At 42.6% G+C, this 24,283-nt stretch overlaps 1 protein-coding gene across 1 annotated transcript; it reads right to left on the reverse strand.

Annotated features, from left to right (window-relative positions):
• Positions 1–2: 2 nt before the first annotated feature.
• Positions 3–21,190, reverse strand: LOC124038757 (tripartite motif-containing protein 16-like protein). Its single transcript, XM_046354829.1, has 8 exons — positions 21,053–21,190; positions 20,298–20,393; positions 18,945–19,025; positions 18,612–18,764; positions 14,735–14,903; positions 13,840–13,935; positions 13,032–13,648; positions 3–47 (listed from the first exon to the last, which is right to left on the reverse strand). The coding sequence occupies exons 1-8, from the start codon at positions 21,188–21,190 to the stop codon at positions 3–5; spliced, it is 1,395 nt and encodes a 464-aa protein (XP_046210785.1).
• Positions 21,191–24,283: the final 3,093 nt, after the last annotated feature.

Raw genomic sequence — 24,283 nt, forward strand, 5'->3', positions numbered from 1 at the left:
CCCTACTCTACATCAAACAGGGAGACGTCATCATCATCGTTGTCATCCTACAAACATAGGGAAGAAAACATTAATGGAAAGATTCAGAAAACATGTAATGTATGTACATGTACTTACCTAGAGTGCCTGTGCTGTTACTAATTACTACAGGTGATCATCTGTACTTGCACTTGACCCATGGCATCTGACAAACATTGTTCTTTTACCCGCATCCTTGCCTCATTGTGCTAATATATTACAATTACTGCTTTAATCTGCATAGCTCATCCACTGATATTACAGTAACATCTGTTAGCCAGCTAGCTCGCTAAACATCCAACTTTTGTAAAAAAAAAGTGTACTTTTTCTCCCCAATTGGTAGTTACAGTCCTGTCCCATCGCTGCAACTCCCATACAGACTCAGGAGAGGCAAAGGTCGAGAGCCATGCGTCCTCCGAAACACAACACAACCCAGCCAAGCCACACTGGTTCTTGCCACAACGCCCACTCAACCCAGAAGCCAGCCACACCAATGTGTCAGAGGAAACACCAGACACCTGGCAACTGTGTCAGCGTGCATTGCGTCCAGCCCGCCACAGGAGTCACCAGTGCGCGATGGAACAGGAACGTCCCTGCCGGTCAAACCCTCCCCTAACCGGGACGATGCTGGGCTAATTGTGCGCTACCCCATGGATCTTCCGGGCGCGGCCAGCTGCGACAGAGACTGGACTTGAACCAGGTTCTCTAGTGGCACAGCGATAAAGTGCCTTAGACCACTGCGCCATTTGGGAGGCTAGAGCACACACTGCACCCGACACGCCACAGGATTCGCTAGTGTGCGATGAGACAAGGATATCCCTACCGGCCAAACGCTCCCTAACCCGGACGACGCTAGGCCAATTGTGCGTCGCCCCATTGACCTCCTGGGCGCGGCCGGCTGCGACAGAGCCTGGGCGCGAACTCAGAGTCACTCATTGTGGATTTTGACATTATCAATCATAGTCTGTTTCTGGAAAAATGTATGTGTTATGGCTTTACACCCCCTGCTATATTGTGGATAAAGAGCTAACTGTGGACCCTGTGCAACTGGGTCCTGGACTTCTTGATGGCCTGCCCCCAGGTGGAGAAGGTAGGAAACAACACCTCCACTTCCCTGATCCCCAAGACAGGGCCCCCACAAGGGTGCGTTCTCAGAACCCTCCTGTGCTCCCTGTTCACCCATGACTGTGTGGCCACGCACGCCTCCAACTCAATCATCAAGTTTGCAGACGACACAACAATAGTAGGACTGATTACCAACAATGACGAGACAGCCTTCAGGGAGGAAGTGAGGGCCCTGGGAGTGTGGTGCCAGAAAAATAACCTCTCATTCAACATCAACAAAACAAAGGAGCTGATCGCGGACTTCAGAAAACAGCAGCAGGAGCACCCCCCTATCCACATCGATGGGGCCGCAGTGGAGAAGGTGGAAAGCTTCAAGTTCATCGGTGTACACATCACTGACAAACTGAAATGTCCACCCACACAGACAGAGTGGTGAAGAATGTACAACAGTACTTCTTCAACCTCAGGAGGCTGAAGAAATTTGGATTGGCACCTAAAACACTCACAAAGTTTTGCAGATGCACAATTGAGAGCATCCTGTCGGGATATATCACTGCCTGGTATGGCAACTGCACCGCCCGCAACCACAGGGCTCTCCAGAGGGTGGTGCGGTCTGCCCAACGCATCACCGGGGGCAAACTACCTGCCCTCAAGGACAACTACAGCACCCGATGTCACAGGATGGCCAAAAGATAATCAAGGACAACAACCCCCCCACGCCACTGCCTGTTCACCCTGCTATCATCCAGAAGAAGGTGAAGTAAATACAGGTGCATCAAAGCTGGGACCAAGAGTCTGACAAACAGCTTCTATCTCAAGGCCACCAGACTGTTAAATAGCAATCACTAGCACCTTAAAGTGTTAGTGTATAGTCTACCCTATATACAGTGGGGCAAAAAAGTATTTAGTCAGCCACCAATTGTGCAAGTTCTCCCACTTAAAAAGATGAGAGAGACCTGTAATTTTCATCATAGGTACACTTCAACTATGACAGACAAAATGATTTTGAAAAATCCAGAAAATCTTATTGTAGGATTTTTAATCAATTTATTTGCAAATTATGGTGGAAAATAAGTATTTGGTCACCCACAAACAAGCAAGATTTCTGTCTCTCACAGACCTGTAACTTCTTCTTTAAGAGGCTCCTCTGTCCTCTACCCGTTACCTGTATTAATGGCACCCGTTTGAACTTGTTATCAGTATAAAAGACACCTGTCCACAACCTGAAACAGTCACACTCCAAACTCCACTATGGTCAAGACTAAAGAGCTGTCAAAGGACACCAGAAACAAAATTGTAGACCTGTACAAGGCTAGGAAGACTGAATCTGCAATAGGTAAGCTAGAGAGCATTTGGATGAGCCAGAAGAAGATTGAGAGAATGTCATATGGTCAGATGAAACCAAAATATAACTTTTTGGTAAAAACTCAACTCACCGGGTGGAAACATCATGCTTTGGGGCTGTTTTTCTGCAAAAGGACCAGGACGACTGATCCGTGTAAAGGAAAGAATGAATGGAGCCATGTATCGTGAGATTTTGAGTGAAAACCTCCTTCAATCAGCAAGGGCATTGAAGATGAAACGTGGCTGGGTCTTTCAGCATGACAATGATCTCAAACACACCACCCGGGCAACGAAGGAGTGGCTTCGTAAGAAGCATTTCAAGGTCCTGGAGTGGCCTAGCCAGTCTCCAGATCTCAACCCCATAGAAAATCTTTGGAGGGAGTTGAAAGTCCGTGTTGCCCAGCAACAGCCCCAAAACATCACTGCTCTAGAAGAGATCTGCATGGAGGAATGGGCCAAAATACCAGCAACAGTGTGTGAAAACATCGTGAAGACTTACAGAAAACGTTTGACCTCTGTCATTGCCAACAAAGGGTATATAACAAAGTATTGAGATAAACTTTTGTTATTGACCAAATACTTATTTTCCACCATAATTTGCAAATAAATTCATTAAAAATCCTACAATGTGATTTTCTGGATTTTTTTTCCCTCCCTCATTTCGTCTGTCATAGTTGAAGTTTACCTATGATGAAAATTACAGGCCTCTCTCATCTTTTTAAGTGGAAGAACTTGCACAATTGGTGGCTGACTAAATACTTTTTTGCCCCCCTGCAATCACTGGACACTTTAATAATGTTACATATATTTCACTACTCTTCTCATATGTATATACTGTATTCTATTCTATTGTACTGTATCTTAGTCTATACCGCTCTGACATTCCTCGTCCATATATTTATATATTCTCAATTCCATTCCTTTACTTAGAGTTGTGTCTATTATGAAATTGTATGATATAACCTGTTAGATATTACTGCACTGTTGGAGCAAGAAACACAAGCATGTCGCCACACCTGCAATAACATCTGCTACAGTGGCTTGCAAAATTATTCACCCCCTTGGCATTTTTCCTATTTTCTTGCATTTCAATCTGGAATTAAAATGCATTTTTAGAGGTTTTGTATCATTTGATTTACACAACCTACCACTTTGAAGAAGCAAAATATTTTTTATTGTGAAACAAACAATAAATAAGACAAAAAAAAATAAAACCAGAGCATGCATAACTAGTCCCCCCCACAAAGGCAATACTTTGTAGGGCCGCCTTTTGTCTCTTGGGGTATGTCTCTATAAGCTTGGCACATCTAGCCACTGGGATTTTGCCCATTCTTCAAGGTCAAAATTGCTCCAGCTCCTTCAAGTTGGATGGGTTCCGCTGGTGTACAGCAAACTTTAAGTCATACCACAGATTCTCAATTGGATTGAGGTCTGGGCTTTGACTAGGCCATTCCAATACATTTAAATATTTCCCATTAAACCACTCAAGTGTTGCTTTAGCAGTATGCTTAGGGTCATTGTCCTGCTGGAAGGTGAACCTCTGTCCCAGTCTCAAATCTCTAGAAGACTGAAACAGGTTTCCCTCAAGAATTTCCCTGTATTTTGCGCCATCCATCATTCCTTCAATTCTGACCAGTTTCCTAGTCCCTGTTTCCTAGTGTTCTTGGGGTGATGAGAGGTGTCGGGTTTGCGCTAGACATAGAGTTTTCCTTGATGGTCAAAAAGCTCAATTTTAGTCTCATCTGACCATAGTACCTTCTTTCATATGTTTTGGGAGTCTCCCACATGCCTTATGGTGAACACCAAACATGTTTTTATCTTTAAGCGATGGCTTTTGTCTGGCCACTCTTCTGTAAAGCCCAGCTCTGTGGGGTGTACTGCTTAAAGTGGTACAGATACTCCAATCTCCGATGTGGAGCTTTGCAGCACATTCAGGGTTATCTTAGGTCTCTTTGTTGCCTCTCTGATTAATGCCCTTCTTGCCTGGTCCGTGAGTTTTGGTGGGCGGCCCACTCTTGGCAGCTTTGTTGTGGTGCCATATTCTTTCCATTTGTTAATAATGGATTTAATGGTGCTCTGTGGGCTGTTCAAAGTTTCTGATATTTTTTTATACCCTAACCCTGATCTGTACTTCTCCCCAACTCTGTCCCTGACCTGTCTGAAGAGCTCCTTGGTTTTCGGGGTGCCGCTTGCTTGGTGGTGTCCCTTGCTTAGTGGTGTTGCAGACTCTGGGGCCTTTCAGAACAAGTGTACAGTTGAAGTCGGAAGTTTACATACACCGTAGCCAAATACATTTAAACTCAGTTTTTCACAATTCCTGACATTTAATCCCAGTAAAAATTTCCTGTTTTAGGACAGTTAGGATCACCACTTTAATTTAAGAATGTGAAATGTTAGTAGAGAGAATTACTTATTTCAGCATTTCTTTCTTTCATCACATTCCCAGTGGGTCAGAAGTGTACATACACTCAATTAGTATTTGGTAGCATTGCCTTTAAATTGTTTAACTTGGGTCAAACATTTCAGGTAGCCTTCCACAAGTTTCCCACAACAAGTTGTGTGAATTATGGCCCATTCCTCCTGACAGAGCTGGTGTAACTGAGTCAGGTTTGTAGGCCTTCTTGCTCACACACGCTTTTTCAGTTCTGCCCACAAATTTTCTATAGGATTGAGGTCAGGGCTTTGTGATGGCCACTCCAATACCTTGATTTTGTTGTCCTTAAGCCATTTTGCCACAACCTTGGAAGTATGATTGGGGTCATTGTCCATTTGGAAGATCCATTTGCAACTAAGCTTTAACTTCCTGACTGATGTCTTGAAATGTTACTTCAATATATCCACATAATTTCCTCCCTCATGATGCCATCGATTTTGTGAAGTGGACCAAAGCATTCCCACAACATGAGGCTGCCACCCCCTTGTTTCAACGTTGGGATGGTGTTCTTCGACTTACAAGCATCCCTATTTCTGCTCCAAACAAAATGATGGTCATTATGGCCAAACAGTTCTATATTTGTTTCATCAGACCAGAGGACATTTCTCCAAAAAGTACAATCTCTGTCCCCGTGTGCAGTTGTAAAATGTAGTCTGGCTTTTTTATTGCGGTTTTGGAGCAGTGGCAGGTTATGTCGATATAGGACTCGTTTAACTGTGGATATAGATACTTTTGTAAATGTTTCCTCCAGCATCTTCACAAGGTCCTTTGCTGTTGTTCTGGGATTGATTTGCACTTTTCGCACCAAAGTAAGGTCATCTCCAGGAGACAGAACTCGTCTCCTTCCTGAGCGGTATGATGACTGCGTGGTCCCATGGTGTGTATACTTGTGTAATATTGTTTGTACAGATTAATGTGGTACCTCCAAGGATGAACCAGACTTGTGGAGGCCTACAATATTTTTTCTGAGGTCTTGGCTGATTTCTTTTGATTTTCCCATGATGTCAAGCAAAGAGGCACTGATTTTGAAGGTAGGCCTTGAAATACATCCACATGTACACCTCCAAAATGACTCAAATTATGTCAATTAGCCTATCAAAAGCTTTTAAAGCATTGACATCATTTTGGGGAATTTCTCAAGCCGTTTAAAAGCCACAGTCAACTTAGTTTATGTAAACGTCTGACCCACTGACATTGTGATACTGTGAATTATATGTGAAATAATCTGCCTGTAAACAATTGTTGGAAAAATGTCTTGTGTTTTGCACAAAGTAGATGTCCTAACCGACTTGCCAAAACTATAGTTTTTAACAAGACATTTGTGGAGTGGTTGAAAAACGAGTTTCAATGACTCCAACCTAAGTGTATGTAAACTTCCAACTTCAACTGTATAAATACTGAGATCATGTGACAGATCATGTGACACTTAGATTGCACAGAGGTGGACTTTAACTAATTATGTGAGTTCTGAAGGTAATCGGTTGCACCATATCTTAGGGTGAATAGCAAAGGGGTGAATACATATGCACGCAGCACTTTTCCATTTTTTATTTTTAATACATTTGATTTTATTTTACTTCACCAATTTTGACTATTTTGTGTATGTACATTATATAAAACCCAAATAAAAATGAATTGAAATTACAGGGTGTAATGCAACAAAATAGGAAAAACACCAAGGGGAATGAATTATTAGAATTATTAGATTATTTTGCAAGGCACTGTAAACATGTGTATGTGACCAACAACATTTGATTTGAAGACACCTTCTATTTGTATACAGTGGTATCTGTCAAACACAGTACATTGCAAAGTCACAGTACATAGTGAACAGCAAAAGCAGTCCCAAAGTTTACCGAAAAAGTCCACCATTTAAACAGAGTCATGGTATCACAACTCCTTAGCATTATATTTAAACAAAAAACTGAAATAAAGTCACCCATCACATTAGAAGTAACCTAAACATTGCCATTATACCATGATTACCCATGCATAATAACACAGCAAGAATAAGACAAAACAATATATATATAAAGTGGGGTCCAAAATTGACACCCTTGATAAAGATGAGCAAGAATGACTATAAAATAAACAATTCAAATACTGAACTATACTGTATGCTCCCCCCCAAAATCATACCCTCAAGACATAACCTCTGTTATTGTTAGTGGTGAGAGGTTAGCATGTCTTGGTGGTACGATCTTTGGACCTCTGTAACTTTCTCACTCATCATTATTCACGATTCATTCAGGAATATCCATAATCATGGTAGCATCCACATATTTTATTCTTATTTATAAGAAAGGTGACAAAATAATGGCCACAAAATAATCTGAAACACAATCCAAATTAACTGCAAATGCATCCAACAAGCTTGTAGAGTCACAAGCTTGATGTAGTCATTGCGTGATAGGAATATGGCATGAAATACTCAACTTTTGACAACTTAATTTATGAGAATCTTTAAGGGTGTCAATTATTTTGAGAGGAGAATATATTACTTGTTAAACAAAATCTCATTCTCTAACCAATTGAATTAGTAGAAAATTATACAATTCCCCCCAAAATGTAGCGTACAATATAGCTCAGTATTTGAATAAAGTATTTTAGAGTAGTTATTGCTCATCTTTATCAAGGGTGTCAATAATTTCAGACCAGTCTAAAATTTGGACACACCAACTCATTCAAGTGTTTTTCTTTGTTTGACTATTTTCTACATTGTCTTGAAGGAGTTCCTGCATATGCTGAGCGCTCGTTCACTACTTTTCCTTCACTCTGCGGTCCAACTCACCCCAAACCCTCTCAGTTGGGTTGAGGTTGGGTGATTGTGGGGGCCAGGTCATCTGATGCAGCACTCCTTCACTCTCCACTTGGTCAAATATCCCTTACACAGCCTGGAGGTGTGTTGGATCATTGTCCTGTTGAAAAACAAATGATAGTCCCACTAAGCGCAAACCAGATGGTGTGGCGTATCGCTGCAGAATGCTGTGGAGGCCCTGCTGGTTAAGTGTGCCTTGAATTCTAAATTAATCACTGACAGTGTCACCAGCAAAGCACCCCCCGCACCACCTGTCCAAAGTTTGGACACACCTACTCATTCCACAGTTGACAGTGCATGTCAGAGCAAAACCAAGCAATGAGGTCGAAGGAATTGTCCGTAGAGATTCGAGACATGATTGTGTCAAGGCACATATCTGGGGAAGGGTACCAAAACATTTCTGCAGCATTGAAGGTCCCCAAGAACACAGTGGCCTCCACCATTCTTAAATGAAAGAATAATAGAACCACAAAGACTCTTCCCAGAGCTGGCTGCCCGGCCAAACTAAGCAAATGGGGGAGAAGGGTCTTGGTCAGGAAGGAGACCAAGAACCCGATGGTCACTCTGTAAGAGCTCCAGAGTTCCTCTTTGGAAATGGGAGTACCTTCCAGAAGGACAACCAACTCTGCAGCACTCCACCAATCAGGCCTTTATGGTAGCGTGGCCAGACAGAAGCCACTCCTCAGTAAAAGGCACATGACAGCCCACTTGGAGTTTGCTAAAAGGCACCTAAAGGAATCTGACCATGAGAAACAAGATTCTCTGGTCTGATGAAAGCAAGATTGAACTTGTTGACCTGAATGCCAAGCGTCATGTCTGGAACAAAACTAGCACCATTCCTACAGTGAAACATGGTGGTGGCAGCAACATCCTGTGGGGATGTTTTTCAGCGGCATGGACTGGGAGAAGTCAGGATCGAGGGAAAGATGGACGGAACAAAGTACAGAGAGATCCTTGATGAAAACCTGCTCCAGAGCGCTCAGGACATCAGACTGAGGCGACAGTCCACCTTCCAACAGTACAATGACCTTAAGCATACAATCAAGACAAAGCAGAAGTGGCTCCGTGGCAATTCTCTGAATATCCTTGAGTGGCCCAGCTAGAGCCCAGACTTGAACCCAATCAAACATCTCTAGAGAGACCTGAAAATAGCTGTGCTACGACACTTCCCATCCAACCTGACAGCGCTTGAGAGGATCTGCACAGAAGAATGGGAGAAACTCCCCAAATACAGGTGTGCCAAGCTTGTAGCGTCATACCCAGGAAGACTTGAGGCTGTAATCGCTGCCAAAGGTGCTTCAACAAAGTACAGAGTAAAGAATCTCAATATTTTTGTAAATGTGATATCTGTTTTTAATTTTTAATTCATTTGCAAAAATGTGTAAAAACGTGTTCTTGCTTTATCATTGTAGGGTATTGTGTGTACTTTCCAAATGCACTGTGTATATACAGTTGAAGTCGGACGTTTACATACACTTGGGTTGGAGTCAGTAAAACTCGTTTTCAACCACTCCACAAATTTCTTGTTTACAAACTATAGTTTAGGATATCTATGTTTAGTACATCTACTTTGTGCATGACACAAGTCATTTTTCCAACAATTGTTTACAGACAGATTATTTCCCATATAATTCACTGTATCACAAATCCAGTGGGTAAGAAGTTTACATACATTAAATTGACTGTGCCTTTAAACAGCTTGGAAAATTCCAGAAAATTATGGCATGCTTTTAGAAGCCTCTGATAGGCTAATTGACATAATTTGAGTTAATTGGAGGTGTACCTGTGGATGTATTTCAGTGCCTCTTTTCTTGACATCATAGGAAAATCAAAAGAGATCAGCCAATACCTCAGAAAAATAATTCAGACATCCACAAGTCTGGTTCATCCTTGGGAGGAATTTCCAAACGCCTGAAGGTACCACATTCATCTGTACAAACAATAGTACGCAAGTATAAACACCATGGGAACACGCAGCCCTCATACCACTCAGGAAGGAGACGCATTCTGTCTCCTAGAGATGAACGTTCTTTGGCGCAAAAAGTGCAAATCAATACTAGAACAACAGCAAAGGACCTTGTGAAGATGCTGGAGGAAACAGATACAAAAGTATCTATATCCACAGTAAAACAAGTCATATATCGACATAACCTGAAAGGCCGCTCAGCAAGGAAGAAGCCACTGCTTCTTCAAAACCAAAACCGCCATAAAAAAAGCCAGACTACAGTTTGCAACTGCACATGGGGACAAAGATCATAGTTTTTGGAGAAATGTCCTCTGGTCTGATGAAACAAAAATAGAACTGTTTGTCATAATGACCATTGTTATGTTTGGAGAAAAAAGGGGGAGGCTTGCAAGCCGAAGAACGCCATCCCAATCGTGAAGCACGGGTGTGGCAGCATCATGTTGTGTGGGTGCTTTGCTGCAGGAGGGACTGGTTCACTTCACAAAATAGATTGAATCATGAGAGGAAATTATGGAGATGTATTGAAGCAATATCTCAAGACATCAGTCCACACAGTTAAAGCGTGGAGTGGCCATCAAAGTCCTGACCTCAATCCTATAGAACATTTGTGGGCAGAAATGAAAAAACGTGTGCAAGCAAGGGGTCTACATATCTGACTCAGTTACACCAGCTCTGTCAGGAGTAATGGGCCAGAATTCATCCAACATATTGTGGGAAGTTCGTGGAAGGCTATCCTGAAAGGTTTGACCCAAGTTAAACAATTTAAAGGCAATGCTACCAAATACTAATGGAATGCACTTCTGACCCACTGGAAATGTGATGATTTTGTATTTTCTACATTGTATAATAATAGTGAGGACATCAAAACTAAATAACACATATGGAATTGTTACGCACGCCTCTATGAAGAGGGAACGCAACACCCTGCTACAACTAAACTCTCCGTGAAGAGAAAAAGGTATGGACTGTAGGTGCGAGTAAGAATGACAACAGGCAGAATGTGGTACCGTTTACAAGGACTTTATTCTTTACATGGTAATATGGGGAAAAAGGGCTGGACGGAACCAAAGCAAAGAAAGTAAATCTCAAAGCCCCCTCTCCTATCTTACCTGCTTAACCAATACTTATCTAATTTAACACCACCTGGTGCCCTAACAAAAATACAGGGGGTGGTCCGCCCAGGTCTTACCTAGTGTGCCTAGACAATGAATATACTACAGGTATATGTATGCCCGCGGGCCTCTTGCCTAAGCACTCCCTAGGTGCCTTCCCCTTCCCCCCTGGGAACAAATTAAACAGGATATTAAACAATTTCACAAACAAACTAAGAAACAAAGGACATCAAATAAGCTCTACCTGAGCAACAAACTCACAGAACATACCACTTCCCAGCAATGAACTCCCAGCAAAATCAACCTCGAGCAAAATCTCTCTGCAATGACCTCCCAGCAAAATCTCTAGAAAATCTACCTCCAGCAAAATCTCTCTGCAATGACCTCCAGCAAAATCTCTAGCAAATCTACCTCCAGCAAAATCTCTCTCCTGAGCAGAACACTGGCTTTTATATAGCTTCAGAATGAATGTGTAACTGGAGACAGCTGCGTCTTGACAAGGGGGCGGGGTCAGCTCTCCAATTAGCCATGGAGTCGACCAATCAGCTGCTTGAGGGATTTCAGGAAGCCATTTCCTTAAATAAACACATGCAAATACAAACTACAACACATAAACTGGGGAACGTAACAGGAATCATGTAGTAACCAAAGAAGTTTTAAACAAATAAAAATATATTTCATCTTTTATATTCTTCAATGTACGCACCCCTTGCCTTTGACAACTTTGCATTCTAAATTAATTACTGACAGTACCACAAGCAAATTACCCACAAACCATCACACCTCCTCCGCCATGCTTCATGGTGGGAACCACACATGCTGAGATCATCCGTTCACCTACTCTGCATCTCACAAAGACACAGCGGTTGGAACTAAAAATAAAAAATGTGTACTCCTCAGACCAAAAGACAGATTTTCACGAGTTTAAAGTCCATTGCTCATGTTTTTTTGGCCCAAGCAATTCTCTTCTTCTTATTGGTGACCTTAAGTAGTTGTTTAATGGCAGGAATTTGACCATGAATGCCTGATTCACGCAGTCTCCACTGAACAGTTGATGTTGAGATGTGTTACTTACTTACTTATTTGGGCTACAATTTCTGAGGCTGGTAAATTTAATGAACTCCTCCTCTGCAGCAGAGGTAACTCTGGGTCTTCCTTTCCTGTGGCGGTCCTCATGAGAGCCAGTTTCATCATAATACTTGATGGTTTTTGCGATTGCACTTGAAGAAACACTCAAAGTTCTTGAAATGTTCTATATTGACTGACCTTCATGTCTTAAAGTATTGATGGACTGTTGTTTCTCTTTGCTTATTTCAGCTGTTCTTGCCATAATATGGACTTGGTCTTTTACCAAATAGGGCTCTCTTCTGTTTACCACCTCTACCTTGTCACAACACAACTGACTGGCTCAAACGTATTAAGAAGGAAAGCAATTCCATAAATGAATTTATAAAAAGGCACACCTATTCATTTAAATGCATTCCAGGTGACTACCTCATGAAGCTGGTTGAGAGAATGACAAGAGTGTGCAAAGCTGTCATCAAGGCTGTCACGACTTCCGCCGAAGTCGGCTCCTCTCCTTGTTTTGGCGGCGTTCGGCGATCAACATCACCGGCTTTCTAGCCATCACCGTTCCATTTTTCATATATGCATTTGTCTTGTCTTGTTTCCATTCACACCTGGTTTTCATTTCCCCAATCAATCTACTTGTATTTAACCCTCTGTGTCCCATCATGTTTTGTGCGTAATTGTTTCATGTTATGTCGTGTTAGTTTACGCGTGTTATGTACTATTTATGTAGTGCTCTCATTTTTGGAACTTTAATAAAAGTGCACCTGTTCATTATACTCTGCTCTCCTGCACCTGACTTTGACTCCAATACACCATTGACAAAGGCAAATGGTATTTAGAAAATAATTTACAAATCTAGTGTCACCTTATTGGGATATACAGTGCAGTCGGAGAGGATTCAGACCCCTTAACTTTTTCCACATTGTGTAACCTTACAGCCTTATTCTGAAATGGATTAAATAAAAAATTCCCCTCATCAATCTACACACAATACCCCATAATGACAAAGTGAAAAACAGGTGTTGTAAATCTTTGCAAATGTATTAAAAATAAAAACATAAATATTTACATAAGTATATGCACAAGTATGGGGCCGGCTGATGCACTTCCTTTTCCATTTCTTCTTGCATTCTGAAACTTTTTAGGGTTGACAGGGGAAATTTACCACTGACAAATTGATCATTGATCAACAACAGAAGATACTGTGAAACGGCTGGGGGGTGCAACATCAGTGTTTGGTGGTGAGTTAGGAGGAGAGGGGCTTTTCAGTGTGAGCAACTCCCCAGGTCCAACAAGCTCTATCACGTTCTCCTTCTTCGACAGCCAGAAGGCTGGGTAGAGAGGCTCCAGAAAGTCAGCCTTGTATTTGTGAATGAGGGTCAAGCCGACAGCATTATCCACCCCATAGAAGGCCAGTAGGCCACAGCTGAATTCCACATAGACCCCAATACGTGTGAACTTCTCCACTTTCAGAGGCGTCTCCACATCACTGTGCCAGGCAGAGAAGCTGCGGCCGTTCCATTGTAGACACCATGAGAAGTCATTGCCGGTAATGCAGCTGTTGTTCTTTGGGCCCTTGCGATCAATGCTCTTGTAGGTGAGTCCTACGTACGTGCCCTCACCGCTCACGTCCACCTCGAAGTAGTGTCGACCAACATAGAAGCTCTCTGTGGCCAGTACCTGGCGCCAGTTCTCAAAGCGCTCCGGGGCATCGGGGTACGGGTGTTGCCAGGGTGTGGTGTTGGTCACCTTCCTGTTTTCCTCAGTCAGACGCAGGAACTTATGGGCCGTGTCTGCGTCAAAACTCACAGGCGCAGCATCTGCACAGCGTGAGAGAGAATAACAACAACATAACAGTAATGAGAAAGAATTGCAAAACAGGATCAACAACTTAGGCAAGGCTAACTTTACACATCCAAAACAACAATACTGCAATAATATATGAGCGTTCAAGTGATTTGAAGGATTGTTTTGCTTCTGTAAGGACCTGAATGGTATAGAAGAGACTTACACTTTAGGAAGTCATCCCGCGTCTTTGGGTCTGGCACAGTCATGTTCTGTTTTGCTGCGATTGTTTCATGGACTGTGGTTTTTATCCCCATCCTGTCTGAAGAGTAGAGAGAGAGAAAAATAACATGTTTTAATGTAAAAAATCACATGGCCAACTTCACTTTTTAACTCCCAGGCATGAATTTTCCATTTGAATGTAGCCATTTTTTCTGCAAGTACAAATATGACATTGTGCATGAAAGAACACATAGTCACTGTAATACTAATCTCCTTCAGGCAACATTTTTTGTCCCTGATGTCTCAAATGTGGTGACTCACACGGCTCACAGCTGGACTCCACTCTAGTGACACACAGTCCAAGATTAGACGCTCTCAACTGTTTTTATCTTTCTGAGACTTCAGTCAACCTGTTGTTACCAGAGCACTACACCTACTGTATGACACACTGTCTGAAGGATTGATCAGGTCTGCAGAGAAGTATGAACACATATGATCTCCCTGCTATCTGGAGCACAAAGCTGAAGTGTTATTCTTTCTCTTGTAACACTGTCACTTCCTGTTTACTTACTCCTTTCTGTATGACCAGGGTGAGGGATGCCGTGGTGTGTTGACCACAGGAGGTTTGTGGTACCTTAATTTGGGAGAACGTGCTCGTAGTAATGACTGGTGCAGAATCAGTGGAATAGTAGCAAATACATCAAACACATGGTTTCCAGGTTTTTGATGCCATTCCATTCACTCAGTTCTGGACATTATTATGAGCCGTTCTCCCCTCAGCAGCCTCCTGTGGTGCTGACCCTTCCCAGCAAATAAACATAGATCGGGACTTGCTGAGGCTTGCCGCCAGCCGCTATGGCAGTTTTTTCCTTTGCTCGCCAAACGGTGACTGCACTCACCATTTTTGCAGGTCTGTTTGAGTGTCTCTATGTAATTGGACAGCAGCTTCTCACACAGCTCCTGTGTGGAGGTAACAATTACTCGGCTGAAGGAGTTGAGCTGGTCCATAAGGCCGATGTAGAACCCAGATAGGGTAATGTCAGGGCTGTCCTTCTTCCACTTAGAGTACTCATGTAAAACACACACACAGCTTCGTTCACTATTTTGGACCTCGTTGGCAAATAACGATGAACTGTCATTAATGTCGCCATGCCCATACTTATACATCAAGCTGCCTTGCACTACAGAAACAGGAGATAGGTGCATGCCCCTATGGGCCATTCTGGGTTGTCCAAAGCTTACTTATTTACTTAACATTAATGGCAGCCTTGAAAAAAAGAATGTTGAAACATGGCTTGGGTCCAACTTTAGGTTAGTTCTACCTTAGTCATGCTTCATGATAAAGCTAATACGTAAGATAGCAGGGCTTACGCAGCACATACAGTGGGGCAAAAAAGTATTTAGTCAGCCACCAATTGTGCAAGTTCTCCCACTTAAAAAGATGAGAGGTCTGTAACTTTTTTTAAATGCAGAAAATCACATTGTAGGATTTTTAATGAATTCATTTGCAAATTATGGTGGAAAATAAGTATTTGGTCAATAAATCCTGTTAGAGACACCCGTTCCCATTTGGGAACGCGCCCCCCCCCCCCCCCCCCCAGCTGAAATGTGGCGCAGGGAACGCAAGAAATATTCCTAAAAATATTTAACCTCCACACATTAACAAGTAAAATAGCTCAAATGAAAGATAAACAAGTTGTTTATCTACTCAGCAGGTCAGATTTCTAAAATGTTTTACGGCGAAAACATAGCACATATTAATGTCAAACCACCACCGCAGACATAGCTCATTAGCATAGCCAAGTAGGAAAAAATATGCAATCAACAAACGCAGGATTAAAAAAAAAATCATTTCACTAGCCTTTTTGAAATCTTCATCAGATGACAGTAATATAACATGTTACACAGTACATTCTTTTTTTTCAATAATATGCTATATATATCCATAAATCTCTGTTTACAATTACGCATCGTTCAAAAAATGCTACTAAAATGTCCTGAGAAATGAAATAGCTCCGGCAGATAACGTCAGCTAACAAGGAATACACATCATAAACTTTGACTAAATATGCATGTTTTACATATGTATAGCAAGATACACTTCTTCTAAATGCAATTGCTGTGTTACATTTAATTTTAACGTTACATTTTGCGTTCACTAGGCTATAATAGGGAGTCGGCGCTCCCACATTAGCATAATGACTCCTCTATCTTGGAGTCGACAGAAACCCAAAATTAATACATAAATATTCCCTTACCTTTGCTGTTCTTCCATCAAACGACCTGGAAGGGATTATACTTACCAAACCAGCGTTTAGTTTTCAAGTCTGCGTCTTTCGGTTCTCAAAATACCCACATTTCGGTCGAAATGTACGCAAAATTGAAGTGGGTGCGCACCAAAACGTTGAAATTATATATTATATGTCGAGTTAACTTGTCAAACTAACTTCATAATCAAGCCTTAACATGTTATAAAGGTGTACAGCAATTTTGAGAACAAACAGAAACACAGGCACCGTTCAATCGATCTTGGAAAAAAGAGAGGACTTGACCACTGCACACATAAAAGTGACAGGTGATTTTGAGTGACTGGGAGCTTACCGCGTGCTCAAACTCTCGCGAGCGGGCGATTCTCACAATGAGAAGCCCCATTGAAAGCTGAGATCACGCTGAACACGTGGAGACTGTTCCTGGCGCTGTAACTGTTTGGGGAGGGTGTTTGTGATGATGTCAAAGGTGGCCCAACTTTTCAGATGAGAAGAGATAGTTTGGGAGAATGCATATTTTGAGAGTTCTGCTTTACATAGAGACAAAATTTAAATGGTTTTAAAAGCTTTAGAGTGGTTTCTATTCAATAACATTTTGTATTTGCATATATTAGCAACTTTTGACAAAAAATAATTATGTTTACTATGGGCAAGCAATTACTCCAGCGGGGGCAGTAGACAGCCCTATCCCTAAAAGGATAACAAAAGTTTCTCAATACTTTGTTATATACCCTTTGTTGGCAATGACAGAGGTCAAACGTTTTCTGTAAGTCTTCACAAGGTTTTCACACACTGTTGCTGGTATTTTGGCCCATTCCTCCATGCAGATCTCCTCCAGAGCAGTGATGTTTTGGGGCTGTTGCTGGGCAACACAGACTTTCAACTACCTCCAAAGATCTATGGGGTTGAGATCTGGAGACTGGCTAGGCCACTCCAGGACCTTGAAATGCTTCTTACGAAGCCACTCCTTCATTGCCCCGGAGGTGTGTTTGGGATCATTGTCATGCTGAAAGACCCAGCCACGTTTCATCTTCAATGCCCTTGCTGATGGAAGGAGGTTTTCACTCAAAATCTCACAATACATGGCCCCATTCATTCTTTCCTTTACACGGATCAGTCGTCCTGGTCCCTTTGCAGAAAAACAGCCCCAAAGCATGATGTTTCCACCCCCATGCTTCACAGTAGGTATGGTGTTCTTTGGATGCAACTCAGAATTCTTTGTACTCCAAACACGAGTTGAGTTTTTACCAAAAAGTTATATTGCGGTTTCATCTGACCATATGACATTCTCCTAATCTTCTTCTGGATCATCCAAATGCTCTCTAGCAAACTTCAGACGGGCCTGGACATGTACTGGCTTAAGCAGGGGGACACGTCTGGCACTGCAGGATTTGAGTCCCTGGTGGCGTAGTGTGTTACTGATGGTAGGCTTTGTTACTTTGGTCCCAGCTCTCTGCAGGTCATTCACTAGGTCCCCCCTTGTGGTTCTGGGATATTTGCTCACCGTTCTTGTGATCATTTTGACCCCACGGGGTGAGATCTTGCATGGAGCCCCAGATCAAGGGAGATTATCAGTGGTCTTGTATGTCTTCCATTTCCTAATAATTGCTCCCACAGTTGATTTCTTCAAGCCAAGCTGCTTACCTATTGCAGATTCAGTCTTCCCAGCCTGGTGCAGGTCTGCAATTTTGTTTCTGGTGTCCGTTGACAGCTCTTTGGTCTTGGCCATAGTGGAGTTTGGAGTGTGACTGTTTGAGGTTGTGGACAGGTGTCTTTTATACTGATAACAAGTTCAAACAGGTGCCATTAATACAGGTAACGAGTGGAGGACAGAGGAGCCTCTTAAAGAAGAAGTTACAGGTTTGTGAGAGCCAGAAATCTTGCTTGTTTGTAGGTGACCAAATACTTGTTTTCCACAATAATTTGCAAATAAATTAATAAAAAATCCTACAATGTGATTTTCTGGATATTTTTTCTCATTTTGTCTGTCATAGTTGAAGTGTACCTATGATGAAAATGACAGGCCTCTCTCATCTTTTTTAAGTGGGAGAACTTGCACAATTGGTGGCTGACTAAATACTTTTTTGCCTCACTGTACGACATTTCAAGTTTGTGAATGACTACTGAGTCATTTGGCATTGTCACCACAACAATCTCAGAATCCACCAGACCAGAGAAAACCACCTTACCTGTAGGAAGTCCACCTGAGTCATGTTTCATGATTAAAGTGAATACGTATGATAGCAGCGCTGTGGCTTGAGTTAAGGTTAATGAATAACACTGCTGAGTCACATCACTCCATCACCACAACCTTCTCAGTGTTCATGATTAACCCCCAACGAGCTCTTGGCCCCTGCAAGTAATTGTATGTGCAGCCACTACTTCAAAGCTAACCACCATGAGAACCATGAATGAGTGAATAACACTACCGACACCCTTGGCACTACCTCCATGTCAGTCTCTACCATAAACCATCATAAATCACCAGGCCATGTGAGAACCACCTTACTTGTAGGAAGTCCACGTCGTTCTTGTTCTTCGAGAGCTTTTTCAACTGCTCTTGTGTCTTCTTCAGCTCAGTGCACTTCTGCTCCAGGTGTACCTTGATCCCCTCGGTCTGTCTGAGAGCTTGCTTGTCCTCTCCCTCCAGGATCTCTGTCACCTTTAAGTTTAGCTTCAGGTTTCGGTTTATTTGAAAATCTTGTTTCATATGAAAAAACATACATAAAATATGATGTCATACTATATATTTTTAAAAAGCAGGTAAAATGAATAGATCAGCCTACATATATGCACATTGCATACAACATAGACATATCACTTAATCAATATACAGGGTTACCTCTCTCTTGGCCCGCTCCACCGCAGCCTGCAGCTCCATAAACTGGCTGTCAATCACCTCAAGGACCTCCGTCACTGAATTCTAGATGGGGATATGCCAAAGGTGTTTTTAGGTCAGTTGCACAATTGTGTATGTATTATCAGGTATATGGACATAGGGGATAAGGTGACGGCTGATTAGTGTTAGATAGATAGAGATAATAGATTCAATCATAGCCACGGGAAGTACGGGCACCCCCTGACAAATCTGAATAATATAAATATATATATATAGTACCAATCAAAAGTTTGGACACACCTACTCCTTCAAGGGTTTTTCAATATTTGTATTACTTTTCTGTGTTGTTTCACCCTCTTGCCAAGAGTGGTGGTGTTTGTCCATCACAAGTCCTGATGTGGACACAGAGGAACTGTGACTCGCTCTACTGCAGTCCCATTGATGGGGTTCGGGGCATGTTCCCTCCTCTGCTTCCTGAAGTCAACAATCAACTCCTTTGTTTAGCTGATGTTGAGGGAGAGGTTGATGTCACGACACCACAATGCCAGTTCACTTACCTCCTCCCTATACAGTAGTCTGACTCGTCATTGTTGGTTATCAGGCCTACAACCATGGTGTCATCAGCAAACTTGATGATGGAGTTGGTGTCGTGCAAAGCCATGCAGTCGTGGGTGAACAGAGAGTACAGCAGAGGACTGAGGACACACCCCTGGGGGCCCCTGTGTTAAGAGTCAGTGTGGAGGAGGTGTTCTTGCCAATCCTTACAGCCCCTGGTCTTCCCGTCAGGAAGTCCAGGAACCGGTTGCAGAGGGTGGTGTTCAGACTCAGAGCTCTATGCTTGGTGTCGAGGTTGGAGGGCACAGTGTTGAATTCTGAACTGTAGTCAAGGAACAGTATTCTCACATAGGTATTCCTCTTGTCCAGATGTGTTATGGTCGTATATCTGTGAATCTGTTGGAGTGCTATGCAAATTGGAGTGGGTCTAGTGTACCTAGCTTGCTGGCCTTGATGTGGACCACACAAACCAGTAGATTCCATTTACTACACATGGGCAAACTTGTTGGGGTGGGTGGATCCTATAACTGGGGACTTATAGATCGGTTTATAGATAGGTTTCAATAGTGTTTACTGCCTGTGAAAACAGCCTGTGAGAAATTGTGACATGGCTCTGTTTTTGTGTCACTGACTGTGTGGGTTACCTGGAATCTGCAAACACGTCGATGAAGCAATGCTACATAGCACTTTGTTGACAAGACAACAGTCAAATCTATCAGCAGGATTGTCAGGGGTCGTCATAGTCTTAGCCTTTGACATCATCCTTTAAACAGGTAACAAGGACACTGCAGCATACTATACCTCAAAGGAAACCGTGTTGAGTTGGAGTTGGTTGATGGCATTCTCTGCTGCCGCCACTGTCTTCACCATCTCTGTTTGTTTATCTCGTAATTCCCTCTGGCAGGAAAAGGGAGAGGAAGACAAAGTGAGGAAAATTCAGTGACTGCACACATAGCCACAGCAGTGTTATCACCCTGCAAATATGTCCAATTGTTATGTGACTCTTATCAGCACCTCACAATCCTTTCAAGTTGCACCCACCACTCGCCATTATACGATCTGTTTGTAATGTTATGTAAATAAGTGGCAAGAGAAATTATGAAGAACGACAACAGCTTTTAATTTCATCTGTTTTCTTTATTTACTTTCAACATCAGAAAACATTCCAAAATGTGTCATTCAAGAGTCTTTACTCATTAGAAGAAGAAAAAAATGTAAAACATGGTGAAATATACTTTGTGATGATACTGAAGATTGTACCATTGGCCTCAGACTCGGAGGCCTAACACAGCTTAATATTACTTACTGTGTTTGACCTCTGAGACGCAGAGGCCTATAGTCTGCCCTGTAGATAATCTATGCATTCTGCATTCTGCAATACTGGATTTGTGACTTTTCTGACACCACTACACTATGACGGCCCACAGAGACCAGACAGGATACTTGCCACACAGCCCATCTGCGGTCCAATGGAGTAAGGCTCTGGGGTATGCAGTGGACTACCACCATTTGGATTATGCCCCCAACCTGGGACCTGTGGGAGCCCCACACCTGACGACAGGACTTATATGGCCCCTCTCCTTTATATGGCCCCTCTCCAGATTGCAGGACTCAGACGTCGATCGGCTGTTGTAGGAGTTGGGGGCATAGAATGCTTCTTCTCCAAACTGTGGAGGCGGGAAGCCATGATGCATTTTCCACCTGCCGTACTCTTGCAGGAGTTCCTGCTACACTACCACCCTGAATTGTTGGACTTGTCCCCGTCCCTGAGAAACAAGTGGTCGGCCGCAATGTTGGGGGAGCTGGTGACAGCCCGCAGAGAGACTTGCAGCCACCCAGGTTCTGCATTGCAGAGCAGCATGCTCTTCCACCCCTCTCAGCTCTAGAGGTGACCCTGCAGTTCTCCTTCCAGCTTGTAGTCCAGTGGTCACCTGTGCAGGAGCAAGCTCAGCCAGCACCAGTACCAGCTCCTCTACCATGGCCGCTGTTGGCAGCACCAAGGCCAGTCCAGCGACCCCCAGGACTACAGACAGTCCAGACGCCTGGGCTGGATCATCGGCCCTCGGGACGACAGCCAGTCCTTACGTTCTTGGTGCTCCAGCCAATACTGCAGCCGACGAGAGATATTGCACTCCAACCGCTGCCACAACCAGAAACCTAGCCTGTCCCTGCTGATCTAGGGGCCATCCAGCAGCACCTGAAACATTTACTATGCTGCTGCGTCACATAAAGAATGTGTTTTCCTCTCTGTTTCTCTACTATCAGATTATGTTATTTTTTGAAAGAAATGAAGCTTCCAGACATTTACAAACATGTACCTACAATTGCTTACAGCCATGAGAAGTATTGTGAGATTTCTAGACAACTTACAGAGGCAATTATTAGGCCATTATGTCACGCCCTGACCTTATTTCTCTATTTGGTTAGGTCAGGGTGTGATGTGGGGTGGGCATTCTATGTTTTGTTTTCTATGTTTCTTTATTTCTATGTTTTGGCCGGGTATGGTTCTCAATCAGGGACAGCTGTCTATCGTTGTCTCTGATTGGGAATCATACTTAGGTAGCTAATTTTCACTCCTTTCAGCGTGGGTAGTTAGTCCACATCATAGCACTGAGACTGCACTCAAGGTGGTAAATTTCATTGTAATGGCAGCAGACCAAGGCTCTGCATCTGTCCTCGTGCTCTTAGACCTTAGTGCTGCTTTGACACCATCGATCATCATATTCTTTTGGAGAGATTAGAAACCCTAATTGGTCTACACCATGGGTTCTTAAACTTTTTCAGCATGTGACCCAAATGAGAAATTCTGTGCTTTCCTGGGACCCAAGTTTAGGAAAATATTCAACTATGTGTAAATATCAGTACATTATATTGCCCTTATGTCTAAAAAAAAATGCAATTTAGACAAAAACGAATAACAATGGCACTCTTACATACCTGTCTAGGTTGGTACTGTTGCTGTTAAAATACAAGAAATTAAAACTGTATAATTCTAAACTGGAATAAACAGATTGATCACATCACACAGATGTATTTAATTTTTTTAATTTTACCAGGCAAGTCAGTTAAGAACACATTCTTATTTTCAATGACGGCCTGGGAACAGTGGGTTAACTGCCTGTTCAGGGGCAGAACAACAGATTTGTACCTTGTCAGCTCGGGGGTTTGAACTCGCAACCTTCTGGTTACTAGTCCAATGCTCTAACCACTAGTCTACACTGCCACCCCAACAGAACACACACACAGGCTTTTTGATCCTACAATCCTAAGTAACAGTACATATCAATTATCACATGTACATATTACTGTAGACATTATTGTTGATAGAAAGTCTAGGTTAGAACTGTTGCTGTTAAAATACAACACATATATTTTATTCTGAACTGGAATAAAATGATTGATCACATCACACAGATGTAGACCAGAAAACACACACATACACACAGTCCTAACAAGTGGTTTTTGACAATGCAATAGTCACGCCCTGACCATAGTAAGCTGTTTATTCTCTATGTTGGTTGGGGCGTGATAGTGACTAGGGTGGGCCATCTAGGTTTTTTCTATGTCTATGTTGGCCTGATATGGTTCCCAATCAGAGACAGCTGTTTATCGTTGTCTCTGATTGGGGATCATATTTAGGTAGCCATTTCCTCATTTGTGTTTGTGGGATCTTGTCTATGGATAGTTGCCTGTGTGCACCAGTAGCGGCACAGTTCGTTTGTGCGTGTTTGTTTTGCTGAGTTTCGGTATATTAAAAATATGTGGAACTCTACTCACGCTGCGCCTTGGTCTACTCAATACGATGAGCGTGACAGCAATAATAAGGTCATGTTCAGCATTGGCACTTTCTGTACTTGAGAACCCTGACTGGATCAGAACATTTACTGCTTTCTCAGTCAGGCAGGAGACCACGTCCTGCTGTAGATGAGCAAACCAGAGCTGTGAGTGTTTGCCTCAAAAAGCATCTTGCTTCAATCAGTTTATTCCAGTTCAGAATAAGAATTATTACTTGTATTTTAACATCAACAGTTCCAACCTGGACTTGTTTTAACAATAATGTATACAGTAAAATGTACAGTAGGCCTGAATTTTTCACCTTCATCTGTACTGTTTTATCAGTAGCTAGCTAGCTTTCTTCGGCTAACGTTAGCTATTAGCTGTGTAACTTTACAAGGCCAGGGGATTGTTTGAAAGAGAATCTCACATCTACTACAAGAGAGTACTCCCTTATTTCTGCTCATCATCGCCTGTTATAAAGTGACAACAATGCTTTGCTAGTTCACTTTTCCACTTTCGAAGCACTGTTTCCTGAAGCATTCTGCCCTGTTCTGAAAGAGCTTCCTGGCTTTAACGTCATGTTGTGGATGTTTGGTCAGGACATTTTTTATTTTGAGAGACTCATTACTAAGTACTTCCCACACAAAACACATTGTGGGTGCTCCTCGTTATTTCTCAAAGTGTGTTTGAAAGAGACAAAGTCATCACTGTATTTGCGTTTCATGACGATTGAGCTCAGTCAGAACTTGTGGCTAGCATGAGTCCATTTCATGACAGTGGTGGGTGATGTCGAGTGGGAATGACAAGTCAGTGGCGCATCGTCTGCTGCTGAACAACAGCACTGCAGCTTGTGGATCGCAGAGTGATCCACAAAAAAGATCAAGGAAAACCACGAAGCACACGGGCATCACTCTCTATCTCTCCCAATACCGCAGCTACCAAATTGAGCATTAATTAAATAACTATACATTTACGTTGCGACCCATACTTTAAGGAACGCTGGTCTACAC

This window comes from Oncorhynchus gorbuscha, linkage group LG06 (assembly GCF_021184085.1).
Source record: "Oncorhynchus gorbuscha isolate QuinsamMale2020 ecotype Even-year linkage group LG06, OgorEven_v1.0, whole genome shotgun sequence".
NCBI classification, from domain to species: Eukaryota; Metazoa; Chordata; class Actinopteri; order Salmoniformes; family Salmonidae; genus Oncorhynchus; species Oncorhynchus gorbuscha.